Source organism: Syngnathus leptorhynchus, chromosome 1 (genome assembly GCF_054491065.1).
Source record: "Syngnathus leptorhynchus isolate UIUO chromosome 1, UIUO_Slep, whole genome shotgun sequence".
Lineage (NCBI taxonomy): Eukaryota > Metazoa > Chordata > Actinopteri > Syngnathiformes > Syngnathidae > Syngnathus > Syngnathus leptorhynchus.
The window spans coordinates 6,908,972-6,929,847 of NC_141195.1; the positions used below are offsets into that span (position 1 = coordinate 6,908,972).

Here is a 20,876-nt window from a genome sequence, read left to right on the forward strand (position 1 = left end):
TACAACTGTACTCTTGAGTTTGGAAAAATGGGAGTCATGGCTTGCCAATTAGAGTATCAGTGTTACTAAATGACTCCGACTGGGCCTTCATGCCATTCACATTTTCTTAAAGACACAAGATTCTGTCTTAAGAGGTCTATTGTGCAGTAGTAGATATCTATTAGGTTCTCGTTGTCCTTTGGAAATAAACCTAAAAGTTTACAAATGAAAGACATACTGTGGAATCTAACCTTTGATCACATATACTTTGTCGTCTTACTGGTGAGCGCCTTATTTTGTATTCAGCAAAGCATGGCCTATGTTGACCTATCAGTCTGTATGCTTTTCACTTATCAGTTGTATTTGAAAAACAGTTGTGAGCTAGCGTTAGTTAGCTCATTATGGCCATCGTCAAATCGCCACTGAACTCTAAATAGCACACCAACTACTTTTTATTTATCCTATGATGTGCATGGCCTATACTGTCACTTGTTTATGACTCATAAAGGCAATGACTCTCTCAAATGATTGGAAAGCAGCACAAGGCACCATGGAGCCTGTAACCATTCATGGTTTTCCTCAGAAATGGCTGCCTTCTGAAGTAATCAAGACAGACCTGTCATTAGCTTTGAGTCATCCTTACTTCACTTTTCTAATGTACAATGAGTGCTCAATATTGGCCTATATGAGGAAACAAATTGGTCTTGCCAGTCCCACATTTGTGAGGTTATTTTTATTCCTTTTTACTGTAGTATGGAATAGAAGTTCTGAATGAACGGAAAGTAGGTTCTCTCACAATTTATGGGGGGTTGTGATCATTGTTGCTGAGGGCTGAACTTTACATTAGTTCAGGTAAGTGAATATTAGTATTTGAATATCACCCTTGAGGTTAAAAAAAACCAAAAAAAAGAAAGTACACACACTAGACGATCATTTTGTCAGGGGGGTTTGTGGGACTTGATACAAAACTTCCAAGTCAAACTCGATGAATGGGTTTTGGCGTGAGCGCGCTTGGCGCCGGTAGCGCGCATTTTCATTTTTCCAGCAGAAGGGAGGATAGGACAGAGTCTTTATGTGGAGAGGGAGGAGGAAGGAGCCACGCAGGACCACGGCGCTTTTACAGAAAAATATAAATACGATGACCCGCTTAAAATCTATTTTATCCACTCGGGAGTCATGACGGGTCCATCGCGTGTGGAGCATTCTTTTTTTTTTAATTAATATTTATTTTTGAATCGGCTACAGGAATACGAGAGGGGTCCGTGAAGACGAGACGCTTGTCCGAGTTGGACGCTCCTCGGAAAGGATACGACCGGCGAACAACTTTTGTACAAGATGCAGGGACTTTCAGCAACTGGTAAGTAAGCGAGTCTGCAAACGCGCATAGGTGTTGAAAAGTCCCTTCTCCAAAGTTTTCATTCTCATTCAGTCTCGCGGCTCCTGTTACACGCTCTGAAACTCTTTTTTTTTTTTTTTTTTTTTTTCGGGAGGGTGGTTGGGAGGAGTGGGGTGTTTGTGTTGTTGTTGCCAGCTGTCAGCGGGACAGCTGCTGGCTTTTATCGACTCCACATTGTAATCGAGTCGTGTTTCTGAGCCCACTGACACATCGTTGATGCCGGAGAGCTGACATGACAAAAATCTTGGGCTGATAGCGGTCTTTAAAACTGGAGTCATTCATACATCAGGCCTTAGTTTGCATTGATGTGTCATGGGGTAGGAGGATGTCACAAAGCAGAGGTCACTACTTCCGTTCCAAATGTAGTCGAGGTCGTGACCAATGTGGCTGGTAACACGCGTCAGACTAATACCCCCCCCACCGCAGTAACCAGCAACTAAGATGACAGCTGTTTCTTTGCAAAATAGTCAACCATGATGGCAATCACGCTACGTTTAGTAAATGTACAATATAGATTATATAGGAAAGGGGAACTCCAGTATTTACAGCTAGAAGTGAAAACATTTGGAAGACTTTACAATTTGCATTCCCGTGTGTGACTGTGATCTATGTGACATATGCGCCATGTCACATTTTGAAGCAGAAATATTTGTGTTCTCGATTTTGAGTTGTCAGCTATAAAAAAAAAATAAAAAATGTTGCACATTCTGTGCTGGTGACAAAAAGTTATCGACCACTTTGATGATTGTATTTCTAAGCAAATTATAATCTTCTGCATATCTGTGTAAACATTTTGCAAATATTTGATGGCTGATTTTTTTTCACCGACTCGGGACTGTCTGTATCACCCCCCATCACAATGGTGGTTCTAAGCAGCGTGGTCCTCCGGCATAGATGTCCCGTCCCGGCTTGCTCTTTAAGTTATTTATTATTAACAAAAGCTATGCGAGCCTGTCTGTGTTTAACCAAGCCAATGTAAACATTTCCTCTCTTTGTGAGATAAACACTGAGCGAGAGGAAAATGAACAGGACGGTGAGAATATTGTCGACCCTGAATCTCTTGTTCCATCTTTTTTTTTTTTTTTTGTCAGTTTGCTGTACTATGCTGGGACACCGCCAAGGATTTTCAAGTTGGATCAAAAATGATTACTTTGGGCCCCACCACTTCATTGCTGGAAATTCAACACTGCATTCTTTTTTAGTATTTAAAGTCATCAACACTTTTTTCCCCTTAACAGTGCCTGTGGTTCTGTGTGTAATATACCGCTTAGGATGTGTGTGTGTGTGTGTGTGTGTGTGTGTGTGTGTGTGTGTGTGTGTGTGTGTGTGTGTGTGTGTGTGTGTGCAATTTTCCAAGGTAGAAACAGCGGATTAACGGCCCCAGTGTGGGGGCGTGAGATTTAACAAAAGAGAATCATTTGCACACGGCCCTTGATGTCAAAAGCAGTTGCCATTGAGATTGGGGGGCTAATGCCTTGCTCAAGGGCACCTCAACAGTAGCCAGAAAATGGACGAGAATCTCTCCAATTTTGAGTCAGTTGCCATTTTGACATTTGTCAAAATTTGAACCCTGGCCCCCTGGTTCTTGATTTTAAATCCTCACGGATGAGCGACCCCACTTTCGCCTGTTGATCCGACGAGTCTGTTTTGGATGTAACGGACAAACCGCTTTGCCCTTGACGGTTGATCTCAATTATAGCGATACGGTCATAGATTATCTCGGGAACTCCAAAGCTAAACTGCTGCGGTGCACTTTGCTTTCAAACGTTATTTCTCTCACTCCTGGCAGGTTCATGGAGCCTGAAATGAGTGTGGAAATAATGACAAGCTGAACTACTTTTCTTTCTGTGCTTTGCTTATTTCATTTCCCCCCAAGCTTGACATACTGTACAGTTTCCCCTATATCACCAGCATTTGCTTTTTTTTAATAATCTAATACGTTGCATTTATTTTAGGACATCAGTAAATCAATAAAACAGAAAACGGTCACATTGAATATACGTTGAGATTTTTCTCACTACTAACTGTGGCTTGCGCTTTCATTCCATTTAAATTAATTACACATTGGAATCTAATCAAATGCTTGATGATATCTTGATGATGGCTAGCTCCACGATCATCTTCTTTTGCATTTCACCACTGAACGTAACGGTCATCAGGACCAGGAAAACTCAACCATCCATCCTCTTTTAGTCTCTCTGTTCGTCAATGGACGCTGATTGTTTACTGTTCAAACTGTAGCAGACAACTCACACGCTGGGTTTGTATTATTGCTAATGTTTTACGTGATCGTTTCTGTTTATTTTTGTTTTTGTAAAGCCCTTTGTTATAGCGAAAGCTGTTGTGAAAGCGCTATATAAATAAAGAGGTCTTTCAATTGTAATGTGCGCACACACTCATCACTTGGCTATCTGTCTGTCAATCACGATACATGAATGAGACAGCATGAGTCACTTTGCAGGCCATCCAGAATCTTAAGGCGCTTTCCACGCTTGCCTGAGTGTCACATTGATTTTCCTAATGGCGGTCATGTGTGGATTGTTGCTGTGGCTGCTGCTGCTGCAAAGTCAAGGCGCCACTGGAGCTATTGCAAGTGGGTATGTAAGAAAAGTGCCCTACATTGTGGTGGCTCACTTCTCTGACTGGACATTTTTCTTTATCGTTCTGATTGATTTAGATGTGTTCCCATCTGAGGTTCTTGACCCAATTTGGTGAGTTGTCAAAGTGAGTTAAAAGTTGTTCAAGTGGTAAATGACTCTGACTCTACGTTTTCTCAAGGTACAACAACCACAAATCTGATTTATGGGTTATTAGACTTGACTACTTCCAAAAGTACTGGCTGCGAATCAGGTCTTAAAAACTATTAATACACGGTACAGACAAAAAACAAAAAAAACACAATTTAGTGCATTACATTGAGAGAGGTTTTAAGGGATACTCAAGGTGCCGCCCAAGAAAAAATATCAGCTTGTAATTTACTGTAACGAATGATATATGGCGATACAAATCTGTACAAGGTCAAAAATAAATATCCTGAAATTTAGAGGTGTCAACAATTAATCGATGAATCAACTAATCATTTATCAAATGAATCAACCATTCATTTTTATTAATCAGGTAATCGTTAAGAGCAATTTTTTTTAACTTAAAATTGTCCTCTTCACAGCAATTATTCAATGTTTGTAGTCATTCATGAATCGTTTAATTGAAAGTTTCTTAAATTATTTTTTAACTAAACAATAGCAAATAATAATTTGTTATACAGTAAATTTTAAATTTTGTTTTCACGCAAAATACACTTTTATCAGCTAAAAAAAATACAGCTCTACTGTAATCATAATTGAAGTAAGCGATATTAACAGGCAGATGATGAATGAATGAATGACATATAGAGTATCATAAATGCTTTGTACCATAAATAATGAAAAATGTATGCCCGCTGCAGCCTCAACTATACCATCAGGTACTTTTTGCAACTCAACCAGTCTCAAGTCAGTTGATCGACAGAGCTTTCAGGTAGCATTATGCAATATTAACAGGTGAACAAGTACTTAATGATGTGTTGATAGAGAGGGAAAACATGCCTGTTAGACTGGTTATTTCCTGACTCACCGGTTGACATAAATCTGTTACAGGTGTTTCCAGTTGCATTGCATTGCATTGCATAGCAACAGCAAGGTAATAACATGGTTGACCTGCCTGATTATTTATTCAGTCACGTTTTAAATCATGTTTGATGCCGGCCGGGCTGGGTGTACGGTTATGGAGGTAACCGGTTTTCCCTCCTAATGAAGAGTGATGCCCTCCAGTCACACTCTGTCATGCGAGGATAATGAGCCTTTAACTGATGAATGGCGTGTGCGATTAAAAAAAGTAAATATGGTATGCACGCTTTTAAAATGTTTGATGTCTTGATGGCTTTTAATTACATTTACCGTTGATCTTTAAAAATGTCAGCAGACCGCAGTCAGAATTGACAGGACTCATCAATCAAATCAACTGCCGTCGTTCCATCGTCATTTAATAGTCAAAATTCCAACAACTTGTTTATTTACCGCATTGGATTGGGTCCTAGTCCATAAATAGCTGAAATTGGATATCCATTGAGACACGTTGAGAAAAATAATATTTGCTACTTATTCAATACATAGAAGATGGGGTAGGGAAACTCAACAACAAATATTGGGGGGGGGGAAAAATCAGACTATTTATTTATGTTGCAGAAAGAATTACCAACAATGGCAGCACAGAACGTCCCTGAAGTGAATGAGATTGTATTTGCTGGAACGTTTTACTGTATTTTGCAGATCCTCTCAATGATGTCATTAAACGATCAGCAAATTATGACATCACAACCGATCACCAATTTTGCATAGAGAGCAAAATATCTGATCTAGCCGATTCGATCTGTGTGAAATTAATCAGGCAAAGGCACTTAGAGGATGTGAAAATAGAGAAAAATGTGAGGTTACTACTCTTCTGGGTAGATTTTTTTTTAGTGCATCTGAAGGAATTTCTGGCAGACGAAACGGGGCAGTGGTAGGTGCAAAAGTAGCAACATGATACGATATGTATGTTCTTGTTTCTCCGGGACTTAAGTGACCTCGACTGCGAATGCGGTGGTGATGCAACTATCTCATTTTCACAGCTTTGGCCTTCTCTTTCCACACGTCTGACAAATCGTTTCAAAATTTATAGCGGCGAAGCTGCAGTATTCAAAAAGCAATCACGTGTGACACCAGATATTCCAGCGTCAGTGGTGCTTCGGCACCCACAGAACCTTGACTCATGCATAGTTGGAGCAATTGAGGAGAAGAGACTTGTTTTGGTTTGAGGACGTTTCTGCTCAGAGTAGCACAATGTGTTTATACTGGAGGTCTCGTTAGCTTATTGGAGGGTCGAGGAAAGGCTCACTCAGAAGAAGGAAGTGACCTAGTTTTCCTAAATGGTACCAACTGTTGAAGACAGACTTTGTCACTCAGTCAAGGAAAAGTGTCTCAATCAATATCATGACAATATCAGCGTGTTTTTCATTCTGAGGGTTTGGGCGGAAATTTAATGAAATGAAAATAGGAGCAGTTCGCTACAAAAGCCCGTCTTTGTGTCTCGATCAAATGCGTCAATTTGTCTTCATTTCACATATCTGTCTCCGATGTGTCTGTCTGTCTGGATTGAACCTTTCCCAGATGAGGGGGATTTTCCTGGGAAAGTCATATGGAAAAAAAAAACAGTCCTAATAGTAAAAGCATGTTCCATTCCTATTTCTCTGCCTTTTGTGTGTGCATGAGTTTGAATGCGCGTGCACGTTTTATGAGTGCAGCTCCTTTAAGCACACTGAAGGCATTGTGTTTTTCCTCCGATCATCAGAAGAGCCGTCCGTCTCTGTGGAAACGGGCTTCCTGTATACTGGGAGGGAGGTTGGGGGGGGGGGGGGGGGCTGTGGGATTTGGGGTGTTGTGTCCAGGTCGAGGTCACTTGTAAGGTAGCAGATGGGAAGCGGTATTGGCATTTGAGCTTAATTTTGGACGCTGGTTTGTTTGTTCAGGCGGAGGAGTCGATTACGCATGTCCGATTCTTCTGTTGATTGGTGAATGAAGTTCTTATTAATGTCCAGTTAATTTCAAAATGGCCTTATAGGATTTGGCTAGATAGAAACATATATTTTTTTATTCAGGCTCCAGGATATTGACTATTCAAACAGTGGTCATACACGTCCTGTGTGGCCACCTTACAAACTTTCCACTCCCAGACTTTTATTATCATTTGTGTACTGATTTAAATAGCAGAGAAATTATTGCGTATGCTCATTAGCAAATGATGGCGTTACGATTTTGCACATTGAGCATTGAGCTGTCCTTGCCAGCATACCAAAATAAAAAGCAAATACAGTACTTGTCTCAAATGTCCGGATGTTTATTTTCCTGCTTGGAATGTAGGAAGTCCATCTAAAAGTCAATTGGACTCACTGTGGAAAATGACCAAAAAGATAGGCCTAAATCGTGCATACTCTTGTTTTTTTAAAAGAACATTTGAAATCCTCACAGCTAAATTTAGAGGCCCCTCCTGCCACCCTCCTCGCTTGTTGTGTCCGAATCATCACTCACCTGATGTGACCATAAAGCATGTTGTAAATGTTGTCCCAGGGTGAGTTTTTAACAAAGACAAGCCTGTGTTGAGTCCTCCATGCTTTCTGCCTTGGCTTTTCTTTTATTCTCTCTGCGTCTTTTATGCATTTTTGACAGAATGTCTGGCATTGGTTTGTTAGCAGCTTTGTTAATATAGTCATCTTATACTTTTTCTTGTGTCAGTCAGGCTTTTCTCACCTTTAACAGACCCATTCCGTGATTTTTACAGGTCACCCATATAAAAAAAATGTCCACTGTGTGTGTAGTGTTGCTTTTACCCCAGCAGAGGGCAGTAAATCTTCATTGATATATTCCCCTACTGAATGACGAAAGCTGTTTTAAGATATCAGCTATGCGAATCAGTCTGTGGCGTTATGAGTCTTTTATTTCATTCTGCTGGGTTTATTCAGGCAGAGCCAACGCTCTCGTTTCATATAAAAAGGGATGTTCACGTTAACACGAGCATGCCATATCTCCATATCCGTTTGCTCTGGATCAAGCAAACTCACTGAAACGAGATGGTGATCCCCTGCATTTATTTGAAAGTCTGGGGCTCATGGTCACTTAAGGAGACACGTTTATGTGAGAGGCGACTGGGGATAAAAATGGACTGCTGCAGCAAATTGGAGATTGTGGAGCAGAATATGCTCCACAAGACGTGCTCTTCGAGACGTTTTGAATTCTGGATGACCTGATATTTCTAGAAAAGCATAAAAACTATATCAAGGTGATTCAAGATGAGTAGGCCTCACAATATATTTTTTATTATATTAGTGCTACTCAGCATATGAAGAAAAAAAATACATAGCCAAATAAAATAATGGTGTAGCAATAAAAATAAATGAATGAATGAATGAATGAATGAATGAATGAATACATAAATAAATAAATAAATAAATAAATAAATAACATAAAATTGATATTGGTGCTACTCAGCATATGAAAAAATGATCTAGCCAAATAAAATAATGGTTTGGCTTATCGTTCACTGGCTTCATTCATTCATCAGAACGTTGTGTTGTGTGAATAGAAAATAATCCTGCGTACTAAGATCTCAGATTGCTGCTCGATCCCAAGTGTCGTATTAATTTTGGCAGTTCCCCTCCACCCCTCTCCACACCATATTGCACCCGCCACAGCTAGCTCTCATCACTGGACAGTCATAAGACCCTGAGCCTAATGAGGAGATGAGAGCTACATCCACACAGATGGATCCTCTTCCTATCTGTCCCGCTGTGGATTATCTTCCTCAGTTTTTTCAGGCTTTTAGCTTTTTCCTCCTCTCTTTTAGTGAGACCCCGTGTCAGTAACAAGCACTTCATGTGCCGTATGATCCTGAAGGGAGGTTAAAATAGAATAATAATAATAAAAAAAAAAAAAAAAAAAGGTTGATCAGCACGGCCATCTTCTTTGGCTGGACTTGGACTTTGGGTGGTATCCATCATGTCTCATTTGCTGGTGCTGACAAATTAGCTTTGGTATTTCTTGTGAAAAACGCTCTCATGCTGTTAAGTATGTGGCGGTTTCGCAATCAAGCACCCGTTACGCCTTGGAAGACTAAGTGGGTTTCTTAGTTTGGATGTTTGTTTATTTTCTTACATTTTCTTAGTTTTAACTTAGTGTTCTGGTTCAGGTTTGATAGTTTTACTAGTTTTATTTATCAATTCATTTATTTTGCTTGGTTTAAGTTAAGGGTATATTGGTTTTTGGCAGCAGCGTTCCCATCAGTTTGTCAAGGTTTGTTCAAGGTCGCAAATCTTCATAAAATGTCCGCCAGGCATTCTAGTGATTTTTCTTGTCGCAGGGAAATTCTGAACATGTTCAAAATTACCTTGCGACAGGAGAAGTACAGGCGAACATCTGGCGAACGTCTGGCAACCGTGAATGAACTCTGATGGTAACATAACATTTGCTACTTTTGAAAACACTTGGGGTAGAGTCTTTAGTTTATGTTCTTGTTTTTTTTATGTTGCTTCTTGGCGACACATAGTCAAAGGACCACAACTCCCAGGTGACTGTCCATTTTTTTTTTTTATTTGATTTTGTGAATGAATTTTTTTTTTGTAATATTTTGTTAACTAAAATATGTCCACGCTTGCCCTTGAGTTGTGAGTTTAGACAAAGCAAGCCAGCCTTGTTGTGTTTCTTTGACCTTGAACACCTTGATGTTTTCCTTTAACGTCTTTCTAACTTTCACCTCATTGGAACTATTTATTTCTACTCTCCACGTTTCTATTTCCCTCCGCCGCAGACTAATCTTTGCTGATCCGTGCGTAATCACAGGCCATCTGGGCGCTGCAGGCGGAGATGAGCCTGCAGCTCATCAGATGACCAAGCTCACTATTACTGGACACCTGCTCATGTGCATGCACGTGCTCTCTCTCTCTCGCTCTCTCTTCCGCACAAACATGGTCACACCTTCATTTAGAGAGAGGACTACTTTCATCATCACATTTTTGTTGAAACATCAGTTATGATATTTAATTTTGTGATGGCGTTTCTGATGTATGGAATCGCATCTGTAAGTGAGGATAATAGCCCATGAAGCCCATTAGACGACCCCCTAAGATATGCTTGGCGACCCCATGCCCCCCCCACCCCACCCCACCCAAGGAAAAAAATCCTAGCTCTGCCAGTGTATAATAGTTTGTCTATAACCAGTATGGGGCTGATTTGGGAATAGAAACACTTTTCATTTCCAAATCTAGCCAATGCCATTCTCCAGTGACCGAGCGTAGATTCATGCAAGGTTCCAACCTTTTTGTAAGATCGGATAAGACCTTGCCCATGCTGCACGTATCAATAATGAATTAAAGGATTCTCTGGTGGGTGAAATATTAATGGCTGCTTCTTTAAAGTGGAGCTTTGACTCCCGTGGGACAGACGGGAGATAGCGGGCTTGTTAGTACAATTGAAGACTGCTTAGATTTTTTTTTTTTTTTTTTAATGAAATTGTGTCAAAGTGTCTCTCGGAAGGCGCATTGTGGTTTTAATGTCTGAGGGCAATTGTATTCAAACACTTGCCCTCTCGTAAAGAAATGTTAAAGGTCTTTAATGCCGTAAGCACGCCTTAGTGTCTCAGACTGCTCCGTGAGAATGAATGTCGGTAACCATAGTAACAGTAGTTTGGTTGACCTCTTGCCTGTTCAAATGGGATGTTGTGTCTCGCTGCTGTTAGACCTTCAGAGCGATTCGACTAAAAACAAGCGTGTGAGCCCAAGCGCTATTGTGCACACTACTAAGCCAAAAGATATTTGTCTATATTCTTTCAGAGTTGTTGAATAAGAATATCAACAAAAACTATTTTAATTGCCTTTTACTTGGAAAAGAACTAGGATGACCATTGTGTTGATGCACAAGTAGAAGGCAAATGAAGTACATTACATAATGGCAGCCTGCCTAGCAAGCCAGTTTTTGCCAAAGCCATTCACTCGGCAATCCAATAAATAATAAGTGACCCATCTTGAGTACCGTTTCTAAGGCTATCTTTGATGAACATGAGCATTCTTATGACTTGGCTTTGACTTTGAATGTGCTTCCATTTACATTCAAATGGTTGAGCTGGTTTCCAATTTCATCTAGTTGGGCAGAAAATGTTTTAAGGCTTGACCCTTGGTGCCAGAACAGTGTTGACTTTCTTCTCTATTGACTTGATTGCTCTTATATGGTGTGGACTTTCTTCTCATTGTCAAGTCATTGAGTTCATTGTTTTTAATTCCAACCTCGGAAATGTCTGGTACGGAAGAATTGAATGCACGACGTGAGCGACCTTACATAAGAGGTAAGTAACACGGTGGTGAGAGGTTGGACATTCCTTTCTAAAGCACAGCTTGCATTCCGCTTGTCAGTGTAAAGAAGGGCCATGAGCACCATGCTTCATTAAATAACCACACAGACTCGGGTTTACTTATTTGACCAGGCTAAACCGGAGAGGTCGTGGCACAGATTTGACATATTCGCTTCATGTGAGAATATTTCACCTCAGCAGGTACCTGGGAAGCAGTTGATATGGCCATGGTGAGCAGCACCTGTTCCCCTGTATGCATAATGTTCGTTTTGAGGTGTAGCTACGAGATGCTAACGTGGGTGCAATCAATCCGAGGCGTCCGAGCAGACATTCCTGTGTGAAACGTACTTGTAACGTATTATGGATTTTTTTTTCCTAGCACGGTTGCTATGGTTACCAGTGGCATTCGCCTGGAGCAGTTCAACACAGGTTTCAAGCAACCGCTTTTTTCGACCCGACATTACCCGGGCTATTGAGTTAAATGGTTTGGGAGGGGGGGGGGAGGGCACATTGAAATCTGGAGCAAACAGGCCGCTTGTAATTATATGTGCATAAGTAGCGGGACGGTGCAGCCTGGGTGATCTCTGTTGATGGGGGGAAGCCACACAGATGCACGGATGTACTCCCAGGGGAGCCTCCTCCAACACAGGGACCCCCCCCCCGGGATCCCGAAACCTTTATTATTTAGACCCTATTTGAAAAGAGAAACAAGCAGACACACAAGCTCTAATATTCACAAGTAATTTATAAAGCATCCAATTAACACAACCATGTTTCATTTTATGTGAATGGTCACATAGAGAAAGAAAAAAGCATGAAATATATCTTTTTACAGTATGAATAAGAAATGAGTTGGACTTTTTCAAGTTTTAATTTTGTATACACTTGCGTTTTAAATAAATCGTCAGAAGTGACACCCTGGTGCAACAAATGTGGAGGCGGGGTCACTGATGCAAACACACACTTCCCCCATCTTTCATTCAAGCACTTCTCTCACTTCACTCTGGCCTCCATCACCATGTCCCCCTTCTCAACCTCCCTCCTCCCATCAGCCCGGGCCCGTCATTAGTTTCCATGGTGACAGTTGGGAGGCATTATTGCCGACTGAGAACTGCTCCTGGGTTTCTTTTCAGAGTGGCGGTGGCACAGGCATTGTTTGGTCCTTTTTACTTTGAATAGTGCCGGGATCAGCAAGGGGAGAGCCAACTGGAGGACAGGAGTGCAAGTTTTCCTGGGCTGGCATTTGTAGAGGGTGCTGCTAGGAGGAGGGGAAAGAGGAGGAGACATACAACGAGAGCGAGAGAGAGAGAGAGAGAGAGAGAGAGAGACAGGAAGCGTGGTGCTTAGAGTGAGTCAATGAGGGCACAGGAGAAGTGGCAGTAGCTCACTATGCTCTCTTGAGTGTGAAGGCTACACAAGCATCCAGGCTCCTCGTGGCCCCGTCGCCGTGCTGGACTGGATTGGAGTTTTGCTCCTTATGCCTGCATCAGATGACTTGTGGATCTACAGAACAAATATCCAAGGCAGATTTCTGAGTTTATTTATCTGGTGAGTTTTATCCCTCGGTCTTCATTTTGGATTTATATGCTTTTTTGCATGTGTTGTGAACATTAGATTAAGCTCAGACACTTTATCGCTGTTTCTGATTGTATGTGGCAGGTGGTTATGGCACGACACAATGAATGTCTCTGAGCGTCTGGTTTGGGTGTGTGAGCTTCACATAGTCGGGCGAATGCAGAATAATTCCCAGCGCCGCCCTCTGAAATATACATGCCAGTCTGCATGTTTTATTAAGGATGCACGTTGGGGCTATTTTCGGGCTCTGGTTTTTTTTCCAGGAAATTTCTAGGTGGCACAGTTGGTTGTATTTCCTCTTTCGTCTATGCCACACTCGGTAATTGAGAGTGAGCTTTGAGCCCTCTGGCACTCCTCGTTCAAGTGAAGTGTGCTGAGAATTGGTGTGAGAGGTGATTGGTGCCACGGTTTTCTTTCTTTGCCTCGTCGTGCCTTGTCACAATAAAAGAGAAAGACCGTTTTCCTTTCCTTTCCTATTATTCGTCGAGCCGCATAACCTGTAACTGTGTCATATCTTATCTATTTCTAGCCTCACATTAGAATTTCACGGGGAATCTGCCTGAGGAGTGGGGACTGTGAATGTTTCCATGACGACCGGCAGCAGCTGTGCGAGCTCTACTCGAGGCGGAGTGTGTGGCAGTCGCTATGGCATTGCCTAGAGACGATCACGGCTCGGTCTAATCGGTGACCTTTTGACCTGAATCAATAGGCTGATGCCGAGCTGAGTGTCCGCGGGGCCCGCATGACATACATTTTGTAGTAGAACCCCGATGCTGAGCAGCTGTGGCCGCTTAACTGGTAAGATCGGGCTGATCCTCTCAGATTGTTGCTATCATCAGTGCAGTGACAGGCCTCTCATCTTTCAACATAATCAAGTCCATTAGCTGGATTTATTCAGATGTAATTAAAGTGTGACCTTGGAATATCTGAGTTTCTTGCGCTATTTAAAGTGGCATCATTTGAACCGGAGCATTCAGAAAGCACCAGGTTTAAAACGACTTAAAAAAACAGAATGAAATACTAGCATGAGTACATTTTTATTTATTCAACACTACACTCACACAACACAGAAAGTACAACGTCGAAGTGAGGCTGTAGCTTTTAAACAAATAGAGACCATAAGCCAATCAATTCAATCCCTCCATAAACACTGTATTTACTATGCTCATGTTCTGTGACGGTGTTGTTGTCAAGGCGACGGACAAGGATTCTCACAGTAGCTGTGTGTGAAAAGCAAAGTCTGCGAACTGCTGAGAAGTAGTAAAAAAAAAAAAAGAAAAGTATTGCGTCATGTATCACCTCACTCTTTTTGGAGACTGGACAGGTTGACCTTCAGGGAGAACCAAAGGATGAGATGTGTACAAGCCACAGCTACCTAAATATATAATGTGAACCAATGAGGACAGCTTGTCTCTGTGGAAGTGGGAGCACAGTATGAAATAGATTCACTTTCTTTAAAAAAAAAAAAAAACACACTTACATGATTGTGAAGGTGTTTATTTTTATTATTTTGTCCACTCCCTGTAATTTTGAGCTCATGAACATCATTCCAGTGGCTTTTTTGCCTCCTCATTACTCAGCTGAGTCAAGAGGAAGAAGCCATTTTGGTCAGAGTTGCTGGTGGTGATGTGGACTGAGCTGCACACACACTGAAGAATGCACTAACATGCAAGCTTTAAAGCAAACAACACTGAAGTGGGATGTAGTTGTACAGCTTCATTGGGCTGCCACGACGTGGGTTTTTCACATTGTAGTTTTTTTGTTGTCATGGTGACCCTGGATCAACTGAATTGGTAGTCTGTAAAAATTTTGGTGGACCAGCCAGAACTCTCATGTGTGGACGCTAGATTTACAGTTACCAAAATGTTACCAATTATGTTATTTTGGTAATATTACAAAAAAAAAAAAGCTAGGCATTAACTTTACACATTCGCCTTTGACATTGAAATGATGGTGCCATGGTGACAGTGGATCAACTGAATTAATAGTATATAATTTTGGTGGACGAGCCGGAACATCTCTGATGTTGCTGACTATTGTTCATGCTAATGCTATAGTTACCAAAAATGTTAGCAATGTTATGTTAGTATTTTCTTCTCGAAAAAAGTCACCTGGGCTTTACACGTTGCTTTGTAACATTCGAAAGTCTTCAGCACTGCATGGTGGACCAGCTAGAACACCTTTCATGTTGCGTTAGCACGAGTTAGCATCCTTACTAGTGTTACAGTTACCAAAATGTTACCAATGTAATGTTACCTTGGTAATGTTAAAAAAATACCTATATTCACTCGACATGGTTATTATAGTCATGGCTTCCTCTTCGCACCTGAGTCCTCCTTTTAGAGATGTCGATGGAATTTCCTGAGCCTTTAAAAGATGAGGTATCAGCATTAAAAATGAAGTGATTTTATAGTAACAGAGCAACATCCTTTGCAGCCATCTTCTTTGAATCCAGACGCCGTTAAGCGTTTCTAACGTGTCGATCGAACAGTAAGAAGGCACAAGTGCTGCGTTTCCCAGCATTGTGTGTCCTTTGCGTGCATGCGCCTTCTGCATTCTCATCTGTTGTGGGCACTCAGTCAGAAAGTGTTAGGAGCCCTCTTGTCTCCATTGAAGCATGTATGTTGTCTTTGAATGGGACTTTGGCATCCGACAGAAGTAGCTGCAAGGAATCACACGCAAACGCACGTTTCCCAAACACTACAAATCTCCTGTCAAACGAAATCATATTTAGCATCTGATAAGCCCTCATAAATAGAGAGAGAGGCCTCTAATTGTGTCCCATTTCTAAACCCGCCGCTCCCGTTTCAGTCTTTGTAGTTGTGTCCCGCTTATGAAGGACTGGGGAGGGTATAGTAACCTAACCGGATGGTTAATGAGTTTTTCCTGCAGGACAAAGTGTGAGCGCGAGAAATGTGTTTTGATGGCTGTTACAGTTCTGTAAGTGCGCAACCTTCCAGACTGTTTTAACGAATATATCCTGCTTTGGGGATGTTTGATCGGAGAGTCCGTTCCTGCTATGCTCCCATCAGGGGGGAACTTTATTACATCCTTGTAAAATGGAATCTTGGTACCTATGCACGCATGCTTGCAACGACTTCCATACATGGTGAATTGCAAGACAGAAAATCGTTCCTTGTGATCTCTTGTTTTGCACTTTAGACCGTTGCCAGTTTTATTCTTCTTATCTTTTTGTGTGCTTCAAGTGTGGCTTTCAAGATGAGAAGATGTTCTCAATTGCTTGAATTGATAATAAAGGTTAAATAATTAACTTGAAGAATGGAACATTTTCATTGAATTATTTGACAAGTAGCTTACTTGGTTTGAGAGGAGCCATGTGTAGAAGTATTTGTAAAGATCGAGATTTGGCCAGGGTCAGATATTCTTGAACAAATATTGTCTTAATCCCTTAAAGTTTAAAGTTAACGATGTGACTGCACTGCTAAGCGATGAGCTTAGCAACTAGCTAGCTATTTTGCCCATCTTGCGTCAAATACTGGCCATCCTGTGTCAAATGCAATTCAAATTCAATATATCGCCGTGTCACTCAGAGACACCAATAAGAAAGCGTTGTCAACCCGAATCCTGACAACTCAGGATTACAGTATAGCTCCTCCAGACTGAGTGTGGTGCTGCTGAAAGCGGAAATACTGTAGCCATTAGGGAGGAAATTGAAACCTTTATTAGTCTGGTCAGTGTACACCTGGATTCCGTAACAGTCTTCTCCTTGTGCACTAATTGGCGTGGACCTCTGGATCTTGTATGACTTGGCAATTTCAGGCTTCATTCAAGACTATTATTCCAAAATGATTATTTTGAACTTGAATGCCAGATTCCTTCATTAGCCGAGACTGCCGATGCAGCCTTTTAGGAGCCAAGTGACATTTTCAAAATGACGTGAAAAGAGACTCAATGAGTACATAGCGACCTTTTGTCCTAACCGTGCAGATGAATGACGACAAGAGGCCGATACTCACCACTCTCCAGTTCCTCGCCCTTATCTCCTCTTCCCTTAGCCGCCCAGTCCCGATCACGACGACACCCTTTTTGGGTCATGTGGGCACGACACGTTGACTTGTGCTGGGCTGGGCTCATGTGCACAGGGACACTTTAGCTGTCAGCGGACTCGCAGGCGCTCCCCTGACCGCTATCCTGCCCTGGAACAGATGCTGGGTGGTGCAGTGGGCATTTCCTCTCAGTCGAGTGCCAGGTTGAGCATGAGTACTGTGGTTAGGTAGATATTTTCAAATGATTGCTTAATATTTGGCAGACCAGTGGTTAGCACAGGTGGTTTTATGGAAACAAAAGTGTTGTAGTTTTGTCCAAAAACTCATGTTAGACTGTTTAACATTTGCTTTCTGTTGATTTGATATATTTTCTTGTGATTACAGGGGCAGCATCCCAAGACAATAATTTAGAGTAACAGTCTTTTAAACGACAAACCGTTTTGACATGTCTGCTGGGAAGTCGCTCTCAGCCCAGAAAGAGAATGTCCACATGTACTTAAATGTGCTGTCGCAGCAAGGATTGCTCAACACTCTTCCTGCTGGTATAGCAAAGGTGTGATTCAGTGGCAATGAGAATTGTGTTTGGTTCTCACTGTGTCGGCGTATTTTGGTCGGCAGCTCTGTGGTAACTGTGGCGCTTGCAGATCCCAAGAATTGTGTAGAAATACACGCCGAGCTGGCTTTTGACCACAAAACTATGATAACTGTATATGCATGCACGTATTTACGTGGGAAAGCTTGTCGCGTGTGTTTCATGTGCAATCACGTATGTGTCGGTTCACCCTTAAATATGCTGGGTTAAAAAAAACCAATCCAATTTCCTTTAAAAAAAAAAAAGTGGACCGGCACAGGAAGTTGGGTCAATCCAACAAATTGGGTTGTTTCTCTGTTTCGGTGTAATTTTTAACCCAGCAGTTGATGCCTTCAATGTCCGACATGGAGGTGGTCAATATATTGATTGAGGCATCAAACACATGTTTAGTCTTTGACTGGTGTTCTCCAATGTAGTAATCATTCAATTCTCTCAATCAAAATATGGTAAAATCGTCAACATTGTATGTTTGGGCTTCAGAAGATAAAACATTATCATCCACATTACAATCGAGCCTTTTTAGGACAGTTGATGATTGTAATGTGTTTTGCTATTTCAGCCTTTGGATGCTAATGACTCATGTAGAAGACCCGTGTTTGTTAAGACCTGGCCCCTAATGGCGATGGAAATAGCTGGAGTATATTTTTCCAGCGGGGAGTTGGTAGGATGTCGGTGTGTTTTTGAATAAAACGGTCTGACAGGGCCAACTGGCTCCAACTAAACAGCTTCAGGCCTGAATTCTGTGTTAAATGACCAGTTGGGATGGAAGATTGTACAATGAAAGCCTTCATTGACCGCCGGCTTACATTCGGCTTCAGTAGTTTCTGGGACGGTTGAGCAGTCTCCTCCTTGTTCTCTTGTGTGTCTGCCCTAATTGCAAATGTGCGGCTGCCTCCTTTTCCAGTAGCGCTTTGGGCTACTCCATACACTTCACTGCAGTCGGAACAAAACCCAGCATTGCTTCCATCTCTTGATGGGATCGAAGAAAGCTTTGAATCAAGAGGTGAAAAGTGCTCGTCGACTTGTGTCTCCGCCATCGTCGGAGTTACCGTAAAGTCTGACTGGTCCTCGTGACATCTGCCCGCATGTGGCTGCTGAGTCGTAGGGGCCTTGAGTCATGCTGCTGGAAAAAAGGTCTCAGGTCAGTGAGTGTGTCACAACACATCCCCGTCTTGTTTCTGTGCTGGCACCAAGGGCACAGGAGGTAAATACAGACCACCTCTTGACCTGATTCCCAGTGGCTGGTACCGCTCACTTATCTGCTTTGTAAAGGGAAACAGACAAGATAAGAGCTTTGGGATTTATGCTTCCAATGAGAAGTTTTTTTTTTTTCAACGCGTTCGCCTTGTTTGACTTACCCACTATCTTGAAAATATATAGATCATCAATGTTAACAGGATGAGATTACAAATGAGCCGATGTTTGATTTGATTTGATATTTTATGAATTCTTTTGTATTCTTTTGATGGAAATTGACACAAACTTTAATACCTTACTAAACATACTGTAGTTTGATACAAAATCAGCAGTGACACCCTTCTTTGGAGCCTTTTTGTATTTGAAGCTAGCGCCACTTTACATGAGGTGAAAGCAGACAGAACTATTACTTCCTCTCTCTGCCAGTTCATTTTCTGCTTCAGAACCACTTCACAATGTGGTGTGATTTTTCTCGCCGCATCTCCGGTCAACATCTACTGTACCACGCTGTGTTGTTTCTCAACCATCTGCGTGTCTCTGCATCTTCGTGTCAACTCAAACATTTAGCCCATCGTTTACTGCTCAAGTTAAATGCTTTGAATTCTCCCGTGGTTACTTTCTCTGCTGACTGGCTTCAACATGATTTCATTGTTAGTTCATGCTTGCTATTCTCATATTGGTCTTTTCTTTAATCACCTTGATGGTCTTTATATCTGAAATCTGTCTTGTCTGTGGCCCACGTACATTAAAAAGAGTCTTTTGGGGAAAAGGACAAGATCAATATGAGCCAAGCCACAGAAAGGCAATACACCCAGCACCACGAAGAAATGTGATAGTCATATGGGAATAATGAGATGTATATGCATCGAGAAACGGTCTTGTTTGGTAGTCTGGGCAGGAGTTGATTGATGAGAAGGTTCACAAAGCAAAGCAAAGCAAAATCAGTCAGGTTGATGTTTGGAATCCCGTAAAAAAAAAAAAACACATTTCTCATATCTACTGTGACATTCTTAGTCTCACAATATAATTTTGCCAAATCGCTAAAAGTATCATAATACTTCTGTGTTCCATAAACAGCTGTCAATCACAGTCCATCACTCTCCCAGCATCTTTTTATATCACAACTCATGACAACTTTATTGTTGTCTATTACCTGCTATTGTTTCACTTCATAAATATACAGCGAGTAAATGTGGGTTAAACATTTGGTGCAGAAGTGGATGGTTGTCATGGTGATGTGCAGCCAGTAGAGCTTATTGCCAATAATGGTTCTCACATGTGTAATTCTTGCCTAATTGTCCCATTCATCCCTCTCTCAATAACGGGCTGAGTAAATTAATGAGCTCTTCTTGTTTCTTCCAGAAAATCCCTCTTAACATGACACACATTGTCCGTCATTGCTGGTGCCGGGATGATAGTTAAGATGTTTGTACTGTAACTTGACTGCGGAGCGGGCTGTGTGTCTCTGTGTCGTCTGGGGCACTCAAGCACGTCACGTTGTTTGTTTCAAATCAATTTGTCAGTTCTTTTTCTGAACCTCCTAGAGTCCGCCCGGCAACTGAAGCCTATTCCAGCTGTCTACTCATTTCATTTGAGAAAACAATTTGCTCCTTTACTCTGTGCTCAAATTCTGATGAGTGCTTTGATAGAATGTGGGCCAGATTTTTTTTTTTTTTTTTTCTCGCCGGTTGCCTTGGGGACACAGAGTTGCCATAGGTACCAGCCCCTATGCCACCATATTCCATGCTTGCTTGTTTTTCCCCCAGCTGGGACTCCTGAATGTCGCTGGTCACAAAGGTCTTGGCCAGACCCTTGTTTAGAGGACAAACATGCCTGTTGACATGGCTAAAAGGTCTTCTGACTCGATTCACTCGTGGTTAACAGTATGCTAATAATATCTGCTCATAACCGATAATAGCACATTTCTGGCAGGTGTATGCATTAATAGTGCTTGAGGGCTTAGTTACACGCTTCTTTTTTTTTTGTTTTTTTTGGAAGCTAAAAAGATGGGAAGCCCGCGGCGTGCCACATGGGGCCGTAGGCGTAACGGGACTCATCAGTGAGAGAATTTGCTCCTTCTCCAGCCTGGAGCATCTTGGAAGAAACACGGAATTAGATGTTCCTGTAGAGGCTCCCTTGCTGCCGTTTTGGATTTGTTTCTTGTCGGGGAAGCTTGTGTTGACTAGTTTACCCTCCAAAACACAATCCATCTATTCAA

At 41.8% G+C, this 20,876-nt stretch overlaps 1 protein-coding gene across 3 annotated transcripts in view; it reads left to right on the top strand.

Annotated features, from left to right (window-relative positions):
• Positions 1-553: 553 nt before the first annotated feature.
• fgd (faciogenital dysplasia) overlaps positions 554-20,876 on the top strand; it is a 31,183-nt gene continuing 10,860 nt past the window's right edge. The window contains exons 1-3 of one of the 3 annotated variants that reach the window (XM_085915023.1): positions 876-1,336; positions 2,467-3,968; positions 4,053-4,086. In XM_085915023.1, the coding sequence (XP_085771149.1) occupies positions 4,053-4,086 (34 nt within the window). In that variant the 5' untranslated portion in view covers positions 876-1,336; positions 2,467-3,968. Of the gene's footprint in view, positions 832-875; positions 1,337-2,466; positions 3,969-4,037; positions 4,087-20,876 lie in introns of those variants that run through there. The other 2 variants (XM_085915031.1, XM_085915014.1) reach the window with 2 other exon arrangements.